This window comes from Phaethon aethereus, assembly GCF_964289735.1.
Source record: "Phaethon aethereus genome assembly, chromosome: 10".
Lineage (NCBI taxonomy): Eukaryota > Metazoa > Chordata > Aves > Phaethontiformes > Phaethontidae > Phaethon > Phaethon aethereus.
In genome coordinates this window covers 10399021-10414781 of record NC_138586.1, presented here as the reverse complement: position 1 = coordinate 10414781, position 15761 = coordinate 10399021, and the positions used below count along the sequence as shown (strand labels likewise).

Below are 15761 nucleotides of genomic sequence, written 5' to 3'. Positions count from 1 at the left end.
TCCATTCAGTAAAGCAAGAAGACCTGATAATTTCAACAAGACTCTCTGAATGGCTAAAAACACTTTTGTGCACTTGTGCTGCATGATGGGACATTTCTAGGTAAAAGCATTCACAATACATAACACGTAGGTTATGACTCTGAGGAAATGTGAAAAATTGCATTTATAAATGGTAGTGGAAAATATTACTGTAGACATTCACTCATTTGAAATGAAGGGAATGATAAACCCATTGTTGTTTTAAGCATAGAAAAAAGCTTTTTTTTTTTTTTGTTCTTGATGCTCAGCAATGTCATGACAGAATATCTATTATCAGGAAGAATCATCTCGCTGTTCCTATCACAGAAAAAGATGCATTGACATGATGAAACAAAACACTTCCAAAAATATTTAACCCACTCAATAAAAACTAAGTACATGCTTTCAAGTTGAACATTTGTTCAAATATCTGGTCCAAATTGCACTGAAATCAGTAGGAGTCCTTCCACTGACACCAAAGGGCTTTGGATCAGACATACTACTTTGCTGAACAGGATGAACACATCCATAAATATCAGCTGTCTTGCAGTACTTTGCTGGGTCCTGTGCTAAAAAGTAAAAGGTGTTTGTGTTTTGGGCAGGAGAGATTTGTTTTTCTATGCAAGAAAGAAAAAATTGGGCTAAAGCTAAAATAAAGTGCAGTCTTAATTACATAGTGGTGAGTCTGTCAGTATCCCCAGCGCATTTGCTACCTGGGATGCTTTCTGACAGACAGCTTCTATATCACATTTCCTGCTGAAACCAACATTACTGGTATTATAAATCACAAAATTAGCTTCTTATTTGTAAGAAAGTCAGGATTCCACATTAATGACACTAAAAATCAGAAATTGTTAGTTTTACTGCTGTGTTTTGCCACATCAGCAAATCATGCTGTGCTGTTACAAAACAAATTAACCCAGATATACTGAAACAAATCATGACGAAGCCTCTTTGCAAAAAATTATCTTGAAATTAGGTAATGGTTCTCAAAAATGTGTATCCTTGTCCAGGACTTGAATCCTTGCAGGAAGTAGGAATTGAAGGAAGAATTATACAGCGTGTTGATTTTAAGTTGTAGTTCATGAAATTATTTTATTTATACAGTATGTAGTCATGAAGTGTCAGTAAACAATATACCAAAGTAGCCCATGGCTCTCCAGATGCTTTAGCGGTTGGGGAAATCAAGCTTAAAAATGCATCTGGGAACCAAGGAAATTCATTACAGGTAATAGGAAAGGCCATTACTAACTGCCAGAAAACAGCAGCTCAGTAGACATCACACACTGAGAGGTCACTGTCACTCAGGAGTGCCCCTCTGCCCACAGACTGGCACATTCCCTGACTCCCCTTCCACAGAGACTTTGTCACAAACAACTCTTTTCTCTGCCTCTCTTGGGCATGCATCACACCAGTCTGCTGTCGCTGGGCAGCATGGGTGAGCCGGGATGGACGCCAGGGTCATGGAGGGCAGAGCCTGTCAGTTCTTTCCTCCCTGTCTTTCATGCTCACCCTTGCCCGTCCTTTGCCCAAAGAATACAAGTGAAAGTCAGAACCTCCTCTTTCATCCTCTCCTTTACAGAATACTTCCCAGTGCTGCTGGATGAGATAAAACCTTGGATTACAAGTTACAATTAATTTGCATACTGCTCACTGCTAAATCTGGAAACCGTTTATTTCCTTAATAATTACTTTTAAGTGAGGCACAAAAATATCCTACTTACAGTACAGGAAAGATTCCAAAAATGTATGTACTCACAGAGGGAGAATGTCTCCAGCAACAAATAGACAAGCATACACACAGAGGGCATACAGAGAAATATCCCCTTGGAAAGCAAGAATATAGGGTACTTATTGAATAGTAATGATGATTATCACAGAACCCTAAAAGCTGACACGGAGTAGGCATCTCATATTATGCAGTTCAGGATTACAGGAACACATGAGATCACTAAATACCTGAATTTACAAATTCCCATTGTTTCACCACATCTGTCATCATGTTTTGTTCACAAAAATCAATATTGGCATCTATTTACACTGCATGAGTAAATCCCTCCTTACCCACCACCAGCACCCAGGCTACCTTGATAGTTTATAATGATCAGCAAAACTTAAATCCTGACCTCCATCCAAATTGCAGAGATTTTTGCTTAGTTTCTTGCTGCATTCTTTTCTTTACCCCATGGGACTTGGAAGATATGTTTGTTCCTTCTTCATTTATATACAGAAAACCAGAAACAGACAAGATGATAGGTAAAGATGTGTAAGTAGTGTTTAGCATCCATCTGCAGATACAATGTGGAGAAAGAAAATTATCTCCGTATTTCCAGACTTATTCTGCTCCTTGATATTTACTCGCACAGAAGGACAGCAGCATGATGTGCACTAGGCAGGAAGGGTAATGATCTGTGCCAAATTTTATGTGCTTATGCTTTATGCCATGGTCTGGCTTTTTTTTTTTTCCTGACAGCAGACAGACAAAGTGGTGGCTTTAGGACCATGCAGGAGCCAAGAGTTGATCTGGTGTATGTACCAGCATAGGACTAACACAGACTATTTGAAGTTGGTTAAGGCTAGTATCAGTTCATACTTGCTCTGCAGCAGTCTGGGAGTGTCCCCATGGGAAACAGGTATGGGATAATTAAGGGCTCTTAAGCCAGCAGACAAGGATATTACAAGGATAAAAATTTCAAACTGAAGGTAGCCAGATGCAGAATTGTAAAGAAAGCACATTTTTTTACCTGTGGGAGACGACAGCTACAAGAACCATTTACCAAACATTACAGCAGATTTTCATCATATGCAACTGCTAAAATATAGCTGGATATGTTATTGATTTTTCAGTTTTTTGTTTTTCTTTTTCCTAGGAAGAATGATCTAGTTTAAACAGGAATTAATTCCAGTTTAGCTGATGGCCTGGGTTATGCAAGATCCAAAAGCCACAATGGTAGCATTAAGCCTTATATGCTATGAATCTGCAAGTTTATGAATCTGTACTCAGTCTTCATAACTTTGCTCCAAAAAGGAGGATGAGGGAATACAGCAAAGTATTTGGGGAACAAAGAAACCTTCACAATGCTTACAAATCAGGCGTAACACTGAATTTTCCCAAACCCTCACAGGCTGCTGTATCAACGTACCTCCTGGCCTTCCATTCCTGGAGGCTCTCAGATAGTCACAGCCTGAAAATGTTCCTGCATTCAACATGCAAAATAAAAAGGCGGTAAAACAGGTGGGGGAAAAAAAGCTATTCTTTTATACTCTTTGTTTTTAATTTAAGGGATTATAAAACACCTCAGCATGCTGAGAAATCATGAATTTGTTCCTAAATAAAAAACTGTAGCTATTTTTTTTTAAATCCTTGTTCCTCCTCCTACAACAGTGGTTATTATATGCATGCATTTGCAGTGTAATAGAATCAGTATCATCTTTGTGTTCTATTACTGTTGCAATCCCTTAACATGCTGTTCCTTCCATCCCACATGAATCCGTTAATTACTGCTGAGGCATGCCATGAGTACACTTTCCCTTCCCAGGCAGCAATCAGCAGTTACCACAAACATATTTCCTATGTACCAGTAAATATAGGCAAGTGGAACAGTATCTGTTGCCCCATGAGCCAATTCCAGGACATGTTCCTTGCTCACCAGAAAGCTGCACGTCACTGAAACTCACGGACATGAAACAAATGTGTGCTGTGAGATGAAAGAAAAATGCATGGGACTTACTTCTGCCTTCAGCTTTCGCTGTGTGTTGGAGCGAGCCCTGTGAGTGCTGGCAACACTGTGCAGGGCTGCTCAGGTGAGACACATTGAAGGTAGGTTACAGGAATGTGTGTGTGCTTCTATGTGTGTGTCAGTGTGCGTGTGAATATGCTCCCTTCAGGAAAAAAAAAACCAAACAAAAAATCAACCTGGATCTACTTTTACCTTCTCTTTTTAGGCTCATTCTCCTAGACTGTGTTAGAAAGATCTGAAAATAAGATTTGCTAGGTTCTGTAACTAGTCCAGTTTTGCTCCCCAAACAGCATATTCTAATGTTTAAAGCAGAAATCAAGCAATAAATCTTGGTGTATTAGTATTGTAAAGCCCCAGATCTGCTACATACATCTTTCCTGATCTTAGCAACTTTTGCTCCTGAATTCAGCTGAGTGAAGAGAGAAATGGAGCAGCCCTGAGTGCATTTCAGAATCCCAATCCTGTTGAAATTCACGCAGCACCACACCAAAAGCATGCTCCAGTGCGGGCTGCTCCTGCTTTTTCCATAACTTCTCCAAATTTTAGGTAGGGAAGTTGCAGTTGCTCCAATCCCAAATGCAAACTCCCAGCATCGTTCCTGCCCAGAAGCACTGCAAAGGCATCTGTGCTGGCCACTGTGGTACGCTACCTTTTCCAATCTCAAGTCCCCCATAAGAATAGACAATACATTTTTGCTGCTGCTTAAAATGTGGGCTCTGATAGTTGATGGCTAAAGAATAACACAAGATGACAGCACCACTTTTGCCAAGTCCATCACTCTTTTGGCAGCAAACCTCTACATTCTAAAGACCAAGTGAAGTCTGCATAGTTCCCGATAAAAATCTGGTAATAATGAACATTGCCATATTAGCACTTTAAAAATTCATTTTGAAGTGTCTTTTTTTTTCCCCAGTGTGAACCCAAAGTTTTACCTTCCAGACAGAGATCAAGAGCAGCCATCCTTTCCCATCAAACAGATCTGTGCCTAGTTCATGGTGCTTAAGCGAAGTCACAATAACCCACATCCACCATTTTGTTCTTTCTAAATACAGCCAAACGCTATACCGTAACATTGCAATTTGCCAGTGGAACTAGTCTAACCAGTGTGAATGATCACGTTAGGCGTGGTCTTAACTGTTCAGCACTCGGGTGAGCTTTCCTGAGCCTATAGGGATTCAGGCACACGACTGCCGTTACCTGCCAGCCCAGTTTGGTGGATGGTGTTGAACTTCCCTGAACGTACAGAAAACGCCAACGCGCTGGACAGAGCTCGGCACGACAATTTGGGGAAGGGAGCTGCTGCATCCGCAATGGGGGATAGATGCTGATGCCAGATCCGGGTTTTGCAGCACCCCTGCTCCGAGAGACAGATTGTGCGTGTGCGGTGCGTGTGTTGCGTGTGTGTGGTGCGTGCGCGCTTGCCGGCTGGCTTCTGCCGAAGAAGCTGCTTGACTTGCTCTCGATTTTAAGGGAACGGATTTAGGGACTCGGGGCCAAAAATCCTCCGGACCCAGGTAAATCCGCTTGTTACCTTACTCCCCGGCTCCGAGTCCCCGCGCTGTCCTGGGCGCGGTGCGGCTGCAGGTGCTGTCAGAGCGCTCCCGCGGTCAGCAGCCGAGCCGGGAGCGGAGCCGGCTTGTGATAGCCACCGGGGGTGGGGGCGACGGAGGGGGCGCCTGGGAAAAACGTGTCCCCCCCGCCCCCGGCGTGACGTCAGCGCGGCTCCGTGCGGGGCAGCCGGCAAAAGCCCCGCGCCGCGCCGCGCCTCGCGCAGAGCCGCCCGCGCTCACGCAGCGGCGCCGCCGCCGCTCCTCGCCCCCGCGCCCGGCCCAACTTCCCGCCGAGCCGCGGCCGGGACGGAACGGGACGGGACGGCGGCGCTTTGCTGGGTTCCTCCTGAGGCGTGAGGCGGGCGATGCCTCTCGCCGCCGGGCGCCTGGCTCCCGGGGCGCGGCGGCGCTCGGCGGCGGCCCCTGCAGCCCCTTTGGGCGCCCCGAGAGCAGGTACGAGCCGCGGAGCGCGACGAGCGCGATTCGGAGGCGCCCTGCTGCGGGGAGAGGGGCAGGGAGGGTTTGCGACCATTTATTCTCTCCCCCCCCGCCCAGTTTAAAATGCTGACAGAGAACGGGAACCGCGGCTGGAGCGGACGGAGCCGCTCTGCTGGCGGCCGCCAAGGTGGAGGCGGCTGCTGCGGCGGGCGGCGGGGTCGGGCGGGGAGGGCAGCGCTGGTGGGGCCCGGTTTTCGGAGCGCTCCCCGACGGGGCTTCCCCCACAGCAGCTCCGCTGGCGCTTTCCGAGAGGAAAAGGAGGGGTGGAGGAGTGGAGATTTCAGAGGAGTTTTGAAGTTGCTGCCTTGCCGCCCTCCTCCCCTTCAACCTTGCAACCTGCTTTGCCCTCCCCTCACAGCCTGTGCTTCTGGACGTTTTCACTGGGGATTTCTTCTTTCTCTCCTTACCTGTCTCAAAAGGTTTGACTGTAGGTACCAAAGTGGGGATCGACGGCGCATAAAGATGCTGAAGGGTGTTTGGTTGCTCAGTTTCTTAACAGTGGCTGGGATCTCACAGACAGAGAGTCGCAAACCTGCCAAAGACATTTGCAGCAAGAGCCGCTGCCCTTGTGAGGAGAAGGAGAACGTGCTGAACATTAATTGTGAAAACAAAGGATTTACAACCATCAGCCTCCTCCTGCCGCCACCATCCAAGATCTACCAGCTGTTTCTCAATGGGAACGCGCTGACCCGTCTGTTCCCCAATGAGTTTGTCAACTACTCCAATGCCGTGACCCTCCACTTGGGCAACAACGACATGCAGGAGATCCGCACAGGGGCCTTCAGTGGCCTCCGCACCCTCAAGAGGCTGCACCTCAATAACAACAAGCTGGAAGTGCTAAAGGAGGACACATTCCTGGGCTTGGAGAGTCTGGAGTACCTGCAGGCTGATTACAATTACATCAGTGCCATTGAGGCGGGGGCCTTCAGCAAGCTAAACAAGCTCAAGGTGCTGATTCTCAATGATAACCTCCTGCTGTCCCTGCCCAGCAATGTCTTCCGCTTCGTGCTCCTCACTCACCTGGACCTGCGGGGGAATCGGCTGAAGATGATGCCTTTTGCTGGTGTGCTGGAGCACATTGGAGGCATCATGGAAATCCAGCTGGAGGAAAACCCTTGGAACTGCACCTGTGACTTGCTACCACTCAAGGCCTGGCTAGACACCATCACCGTGTTTGTGGGTGAGATAGTCTGCGAAACCCCCTTCAGGCTTCATGGGAAAGATGTGACCCAGCTCACCAGGCAAGATCTCTGCCCTAGGAAGAGCTCCAGTGATTCAACCCAGAGGGAAAAACACCCTGTTCTCTCAGACCCACATATCCCAAGGCTATCACCCACGGCCAACTCTGCCATCAATCCTACCAGAGCCCCAAAAGCCAGCCGGCCACCCAAAACCAGGAACCGCCCCACACCCCGTGTCACTGTGTCAAAAGACAGACAAATATTTGGACCGATCATGGTTTACCAGACAAAGTCTCCTGTGCCCATCACCTGCCCAGCTGGCTGCATCTGTACTTCACAGAGTTCAGACAACGGCTTAAATGTTAACTGCCAAGAGAAAAAGATAAGTAACATCTCTGATCTCCACCCCAGGCCAATCAGTCCAAAGAAACTTTATCTTACCAGTAACTATCTGCAAGTCATTTATAAAACTGATCTCGCAGAGTACAGGTCTCTGGATTTGTTACATCTAGGAAATAACAGAATTGCAGTGATACACGAAGGTGCCTTTACAAACCTCACAAGTTTACGTAGACTTTATCTTAATGGCAACTACCTTGAGATTCTGTACCCATCTATGTTCAATGGGCTGCACAGCCTGCAATATCTTTACCTAGAGTACAATGTCATTAAGGAGATCCTGCCATGCACCTTTGATGCTCTGAGTAATCTTCATCTGTTATTTCTCAATAACAACCTGCTCAGATACTTGCCCGACAACATCTTTGGTGGCACTTCCCTCACCAGACTCAACCTTAGAAACAACCATTTCTCACACCTGCCTGTGAGAGGAGTCTTGGACCAGCTCTCAGCTCTAATTCAGATAGACCTCCAGGAGAACCCTTGGGACTGTACATGTGACATCCTGGGGCTGAGGAACTGGATAGAGCAAGTCACTGAACACAATGACCAGCAGTCAAATACCCCTGTAGTTATCAATGAAGTCATATGCGAGTCTCCCACCAAGCACTCTGGAGAGCATCTGAAATTCCTGAGCAAAGAAGCCATCTGCCCAGAGGACCCCAACTTGTCAGATTCTTCTGTCCTCTCCATGAACCAGAACACAGATACACCCCATTTCCTTGGTGTCTCACCAAGCTCCTACCCAGAAATACACACTGAAGTTCCGCTGTCTGTCTTAATTTTAGGCTTGCTGGTTGTGTTTATTTTGTCAGTCTGTTTTGGGGCAGGCCTGTTTGTCTTTGTCCTTAAGCGCCGGAAGGGGGTGCAAAGCATGCCCAGCAGTGCAAACAACTTAGATATAAGTTCATTTCAGCTCCAGTACGGGTCTTATAACACTGAGACCCATGATAAAACTGAAGGACATGTTTATAACTACATACCACCTCCTGTTGGACAGATGTGCCAAAACCCAATCTACATGCAAAAGGAAGGGGATCCAGTTGCCTATTACAGGAATCTCAATGAGTTTAGCTATAGCAATCTTGACCACAAAAAGGAAGACCCCACCAGTCTTGCATTTACGATCAGTGCAGCTGAATTCCTGGAAAAGCAATCCTTGCCAAGGGAACCAGAGCTTCTGTATCAAAATATTGCAGAAAGGGTCAAGGAACTCCCCACTGGAGGATTAGTTCATTATAACTTTTGCACCTTACCCAAAAGGCAGTTTGCCCCTTCATATGAATCAAGACGCCAAAACCAGGACAGGATAAATAAAACTGTTTTATATGGAACTCCCAGGAAATATTTTGCAGAACAGTCTAAACCCGAGCATCCTTTACTCCAAGGAAAGTTACAAACAGAACCAGACTACCTCGAAGTTCTGGAAAAACAAACTGCAATTAGTCAGCTGTGAGGAGGGAGGTGGGAGACAAACAAAAATTTTTAAATGAGCTCAGCATCACATTTGATTGAGTCTGCACTCAGTGCTGGTGTCATCTGTCGCATTCCCAACATTCCCACTTTTTAAATTACAGAGGGAGTGAGAGAGAAATGGAACCCTTGCAGCATAGTAGGAATATGGTGTTGCTTTTGCAACGTTCCCTTTAAGTTATTTCTATATCTCTCATATCTCTCTCCTTTTGACCCTTCTGTAGGAACTGTCACTGCAAATGTATGTTTCTGTAATAGATCTTGCATAATTCTTTTTGATTTGGAAGGAAATGAGGAAGGGGCCTTTGGGTTTTCTGTTGTTTTTTTCTTTTCATTTCAAAGTGGAAACTTAATGTATTATGTAGAAGATCTCCAAAGATCTTTTTTCCTGGACTATGACTTTCTTTTGTAAATAATAATATACAGTATTGCTGTTTCAGTTACGAAGTATAGCCACTGGGCGTCACTTTTTTGTGTTAAAGTGCCTTTGCACTTTAAGCACATTATTACTTAATTGTTGCTCTTAACTTTGATAAATTGAAACTATTTTAATGTGTTGTATTTTTTGAGATTAAAAAAAATTGTGAAATAGATCTATATGTCAGCTGCATTAAATCAGAAGATTTGATTTATAGGAAAGCTGCCCTTCTTTAAATTAATCTAGTTCTAGGACCTTACAGACTCAAATGTAAATTATTTGGGTATTTTTTCCCTCTAGGTTTGTTTAAATTGATTCACTGAAATCAACTGAGGGGATTTAGCAATGGACTAGTTTATCAGATGCCTCAGCTGGGAGTAACAGCTAATTAATAAAAGACATTTAACACAATATCATAGTGAACTGAACAATTAATGTCCTTCTTCATACATTACATTGCAGCACTAACACAGTAATGTTCAGTGGTTTAAGATTATTTTCATACTTAAGAGAACATTACTCATAATATTTTATGCATTAAATTAGGTATTTTTATACATTTTATGGCAGAGTTTATATCTGTAACTTTTTGGACTGAAATTAACATGTCCTTTTCCTGCCAGATACATATTTTTTTTATAAGCAGGGACACCAGCAGGGGTCATCCCACACCTCATTAAATTTATTAACATACAGGCAAATGAACCAATGCCAAAGGTAAAATTTGAACCTGGGTCTCTGGAGTCCTTCAAATCAAGGTAGCAGACATCATTATGTGCATCACGCTAACTTTCAGTAGTCTATGTCAAGTTTTCAGTCTCTAAAGCAAAAGTAATATTGCAGTAATTTTAATCTTCTAGAGAAAATTACTATTAAGTTCATTATCTTACATTTTATAAAATGTTTTAAGTTAACTGAGTTCCATTCTCAATATTGGTTTTCTTAAGCCTGTCAGTGAACAAAACGCAGTAAGTCTTCTCCTTTCCCATTAACTCAGGCCTGTTTTACTTCAAGCTTTATGTATGCTTCCACCTTCAATTTCTCTTTCCTTGCTAGAGAATATTGAAACGATTTTTATTAACAAGTATACAGTCAAACTTTATTAAGCCTTATTAGCTTCTAAATAATTTTTAGATGCAAACATTATTGTGCGATTTAAACAAACAGCCCTTATTTACAACAAAAACAGTTTTGTTTTGTCTATTGTAAATCCTTATGCAACTGGGATGGTGATCTGCATATAAAGTAGGCCAGGCTTTTCAATTCCTTATTAAAGCAATTGATGGAGTCTGAAAGCAGCACACTGTTTCCTTTTCATAAATAGGTTAGTGCACATAATAATCCTTTATTATCATGCAGAGATTGAAGTGGCCTCTGCTGACTGATTTTTAGAGCTTTACTATAGTTAATAACACAGTATCTACAACTTTGAGAAATTTTCAGCAATAGCATTTGAGCTATAAATAAGTACAATCAATGTTGTTCTAATCAGGACTTTGCCAAAAGGAAGTTGCTTTATATTTAAGAGCTAAAGAGGCTTTGCATGTATATTGCCAGATATCGGAGTCATTCAGTAAACTGTCTTCTGATCATTTATGTGACATCTGAGTACATGAATATGCTAACGTCAATTTTTTATGTTTAGAGTCCATAGCATCTATGACTGTTCATTAGATCAGGTTTAAAATTGAAGTGCTACAATGAACTACTGAAGAATCAGTCTTTAAAATGGTCTCACTTCAAGAAAGAGGCAAAATGGTATCACATTAGTGGAACTAGGAACATTTGACTGGAATAGCATCCATCTGTGAGGTGTTGCCTGAAAGCTTCCAGTAGTGATTGTCTTATGGCTCCTTTCCCTGGGTAATTAAAATAATTTATAACTGAAACCCTAAGAAAAGTATAAGTATTATTTTAAAGTAAAGTTATTAACTCTTTCCAGGTGTGATTTTAGTATTGCCTGCAAAACAATTACTGTGTTATGTCTGGCACACTAGCAGCTAGGATATTAATATTTATTGTTCTTTAGTGAACCAGAATCAATTACAGGTTTTTTTCTCAGAAAAATGCTAATTTTTCCTACAAAAATGTTTTCAGTTTTCTAGTGTTTGCAAACAGGAGAAATAGGGAATTGATTCTTTTAGTAACCTTATCTTGTTTATTTTTACTGTTTCAGTCTCAGACTGTCTTAACATGTTTGCTTTGGTAGCACAGCCATATTTTACAGAGGTTGCTGTTGCTTTAAGTTTCCTTAGCTTTCCTACTGGAATATATTTAGTGACTAGATTTTATTTTGCATCACCAGTACCAACTTAAAAATCATTACTGCTGTAGATCTTTTAGGTTTGTTTTTATACCCTTCCTCTGACATCTATTAAGCAATTCTTTTCATAGTGTGTCTATGTGAGAGGAAAGGAGATTTTTTTCATTTATGCTTAAAGAGATTTGTTTAACAGGGAAAGTGTGTCGGCAGCTGCTGTGTAGAGTCTACATTTCTTTAGCTTTGCAGCCCTGGAAGCTGCTGCTTGCCTGAGTAATGGCTTGATAATGAGTCTGAAAAAAATTTCCTTCATAGTTTGAAAAGTTGAACTGTGAAAATTATGTAACCAGGTTATAGCAAAGTATTTTTTTCCTCAGGAAAATGGGATGCAAATAGTTTTCTTTCTTCGTAAGTTTTCTTCTGTGCAAATGGACATAATGACCTTTACAGAAGCAGTAACATGCAGACTGAAGCACTGTTAAAGCTATGCAGTTATCTCCAGTGAAAATGAGGGGCAGTACACTTCCAACAGATGAATACATTTTTGAAGAGATCTTTCTGTGTAAGCATGAAGTAAAGTTTAGCAATGATCTTAGAAACTGGATTTCAATAAGTAACTTCAATGGCAAAATGGAGAGATGCTCACCTTACACTACTGTGCCCAGATCGCCCATACGGTTCCTAGGCAGACATTTATCTCCTGGGATGATGCTGTGGCTTTGCTAGCAACAGAACACACCCAGAGGATGACAGGTTAATTGCCTTCCCCTTTTCTCCCCACAAAACAAATGCTGCTTTTTGCAAAAGGGTCTATACTTCCTATCTGGATTCTCAAGTCTGCTGCAGAACCACTCCAAATGCCTGTTGGTAGTCCTCCTTTCTGCAGGCTCTTTCTTCCATCAGATTTCATCTTTTTGGGTTCCAGCATTTGCTCAGTTCCTACCTCACCTCCATTATCTGTTTCCCAAGCCTTCACCATGTAATGCCCCAACCTTTCTCCTCATATCTGTCCCCCCGGGCTCTCCTGTTTTTTCCCTAGCTAGCTCTGGAGGACCTATTTCAGCCTTGAAGGGAACTGATGTCCCTGCTCCACTGAGAGCTCAGCCCTTACCTTTCCCATGACATTGCTGAGTAGTCCCGTGTGAAATGAGACAGCTGATCCCAGTGGTATTCCTGGGGGCCATGCTGGAGGAAGATCTGCATAGCTGTTCCCTCTTCCACTTGTTGAGCAGAGGAGAGAAGCGTAAGATCAAATAACATTTCAGCTTCCACACAGAATTTCCCATGTGCCAACCCTGGCTCTTGCAAGCAGCATTTCTGAGTAAGAACAAATGGATGAGCTATCTGAAACTACTGGCATCACATCACACTTTGCTGTAATTTCAGTGAGTCGTCTTCAGCATGGGTTAATCTTGCCAAAATTAGCTACTAAAATTTCAGAGTCAAACTGGTTGTGTAGGGTCTCTAGAGTAAATAGCACAAATCAGGCCATTCAGAGGTGATGTATTCCCTCTCAAAATATATGGCACGAATTGTGCTACAGATATGCCTGCTTTTTTCCAGTAACTGTAGAGGATAGATGATGAGCACAGATTACATAGCTAATTCCCACATAGCTGCAGTCAGTCCAGGCTGACCATTTTCTAGCACACCCACGTGCAACATACATGCTCTGCTGAGTATCTGCCAGTCTCTGCCCCAAGACACTGCCATTATGTCCATAAGACTAATGTTCCCCATGGATTTTATAGCCTGCTTCAGTCAAAGGCACTGGCTTTTTATAACACCTTCTTGTGCTGATAGAGAACTACACAGTAGAGTTTAGTTTGGTTTTCTTTTTCTTCCCGCCAACACTTGAGTTTGTAAAATAAAAATAAAACTTTTTAAAGTTATAAGCTGTAATTAGTAGTGTCAAAATAAGGATACCAACAAGTTAAATAGCCTAAATAAAAGTCTTAAAGAATACTGATCTTGTATAGGAATACAAATGGCCATAATTTTAAACTGCTCATGAGTGAAATGAGATACTGGAAATGTTAATGAAACTTCTTAGGCTCTTACAGGCTAATCACTGATACAGTTTGTGATTTTTCATATTACTGTTTTTGCGGACAGTAATGTCATTTAACAGAGAAAGAAGAAAAAAAAAAAAAACCTATTTCCTGAAGTCCCTCCCCCAACTGTACAACTCCAAACCAACAGATAAATTAACGTATGCAGATGATGTGACATTTCTTGTATTTTTCCATTCACTTCTTCAAAGTGTTCTGTAGGAGAAGTACAAAAGTTACTCTTTTGTAAGAGGGTCATTAAGTCTGTTTGGATTATTGATCTCATAGTTTTTCTGGGCACACAGGCAATCATTTTGACTAAGGTTTTTAATCCTAGCTAATGAGGAGGTGGAAATGAGAAGTTTTTTGTTGTTTTTGTTATTGGAGAGTTGGTTGGATTTTTTGAACCAGTAGATTGACATGTTTATGAATACAGATGAATAGATCATTTTGAATGAAAGAAATGTTGGAGCTGCAATTGGAGATGCAGTCATTCTAAAGACTGAATAGACTCAGAGTATGAATGAAGTTTGAAACACAAGACATCATAAACCTAGTTTTCTTCCTGAGATCATAAACACAGAGGACCTCCAACTGAGTACAGCAGCAGCTTTTGTTACATGCTGTTAAACATTTGGAGGGATGAAATTAGAGGCCAGATGCACCTGCAGTATCTTTAAGGATGCTCAGGTAGCTGATGTGTTCAGAATCTGGATCTCATCTCTGATTGATACCCTATTTGTGCATGCGTCTGTATTACTACTGGTAATGCACTATGCTTGAAAAAGTAATCAAAGTGAAGCTTGGAAGGGTAGAGCTAGTTGCAGTATTTACAGACCTTTTTTATCTCTGTTTTTAAAAATACAATGAATTAACCATTTCTGTAATTAACACCAGTCTTTCAACTTCTAATGTCCTTTGTAAAAATTAATTTCAGCAAACTGTCCAGATCAGTGTATGTGGCTAGTTACAAAACAAGAGCAACACAAAATGTTGCTGACCTTAAAAAGGAAGGTGGCACTACCATTTAGAAATTGAGATAATGTAAATACTTATTTGCAGTATAACAGAAATTACACCAATATTACGAAGTGTCTGCAATATGATGTCAGGATTCTTTATGGTGGCATAACAAGTATGGATTTGCATCTTAGCAACACAAATTCTTGTATTTTCTTTTCTCAGAAAAGAGAACTGTGCATGCATTGCTCCCCAGAGCCAGAAGTGTTAGGCACCAATTATCTTCTGAGTAGGAGGCAGCACAGCGATTTTAAGAATGCTGTCTACATTGGAAAAGGCACAGCTAATATATATAGACCTGTTGCAGTTATCTCCTCTTGAGATAAGACCTATTTCCATACAAAAGCCTGGAAGAAAATCCCCTTGAGACCACTGATAAGATGACAGAGTCTATTTTAAGAAATCTTGATTTTTGTTCTGAGCACCTCGCATTTGAGAGGCAAAAGAATTGGAGTTGAGGCAGTTTTTTCCCATGCTATAAACTTCTTTCCTTCTCTGCAGGGATTTGTTACTGACTTGGTACATGCCAAGCTGGGCAGCTAAAATGAACAGAAAATTTTGAGAAAACTGTGAAAATGTAATGACTCATAAATTCTCTTCTAAACACAAAAGGACAAGCAACATAATACCGAAAGAAAGCTGTCACAGAGGCTTCAAAGTACAGTCAAATCTGAGCGATTCAGGTGTAGACATCGAGTACCTTTGTTAGCTTTTACACCCGAGTGGCTCCAGTGGAGTGCCGTGGGATTGGCACCAGTGACAAGAATTCCACCAAATACAGGCAGTCACTGAACTCACCAAAGTGTGAGCAGCAGAGGAGACAGAAAAATGGTTATATTCTCTTACAATGGCTTAAAATGCCATTTGGGAGTATTCCAGACTGAACGCTCATTCACATAAATCTGAAGTCAGCATATTCCAAGTTTATACCTGAGTCACTAAGTATCAGTTTTTCAGTAATGTGTGAGTATTCCATGATGTGACCTTTTGGTCACAATATTCAGCTTACATGCTTACATACAATAGAAAAAAGAGAAGGGGTTAGATATTGGGAAAAGCCTTTCAAATTTTCTGGGCTTTTTTTTCTGACCGTTTCAGAGGGGTTTATTATGATTATTAGTGAATCAAAAGCATATCTAAGAACACTGTTGTG

General features: G+C 42.1%; 1 protein-coding gene across 1 annotated transcript; it reads left to right on the top strand.

Moving 5' to 3' along the window:
- Positions 1-6268: 6268 nt before the first annotated feature.
- SLITRK2 (SLIT and NTRK like family member 2) lies at positions 6269-8842 on the top strand (the record flags this gene model as incomplete). The annotated part of the gene is made up of 1 exon (XM_082004018.1): positions 6269-8842. The coding sequence occupies one exon, from the start codon at positions 6269-6271 to the stop codon at positions 8840-8842; it is 2574 nt and encodes an 857-aa protein (XP_081860144.1).
- Positions 8843-15761: the final 6919 nt, after the last annotated feature.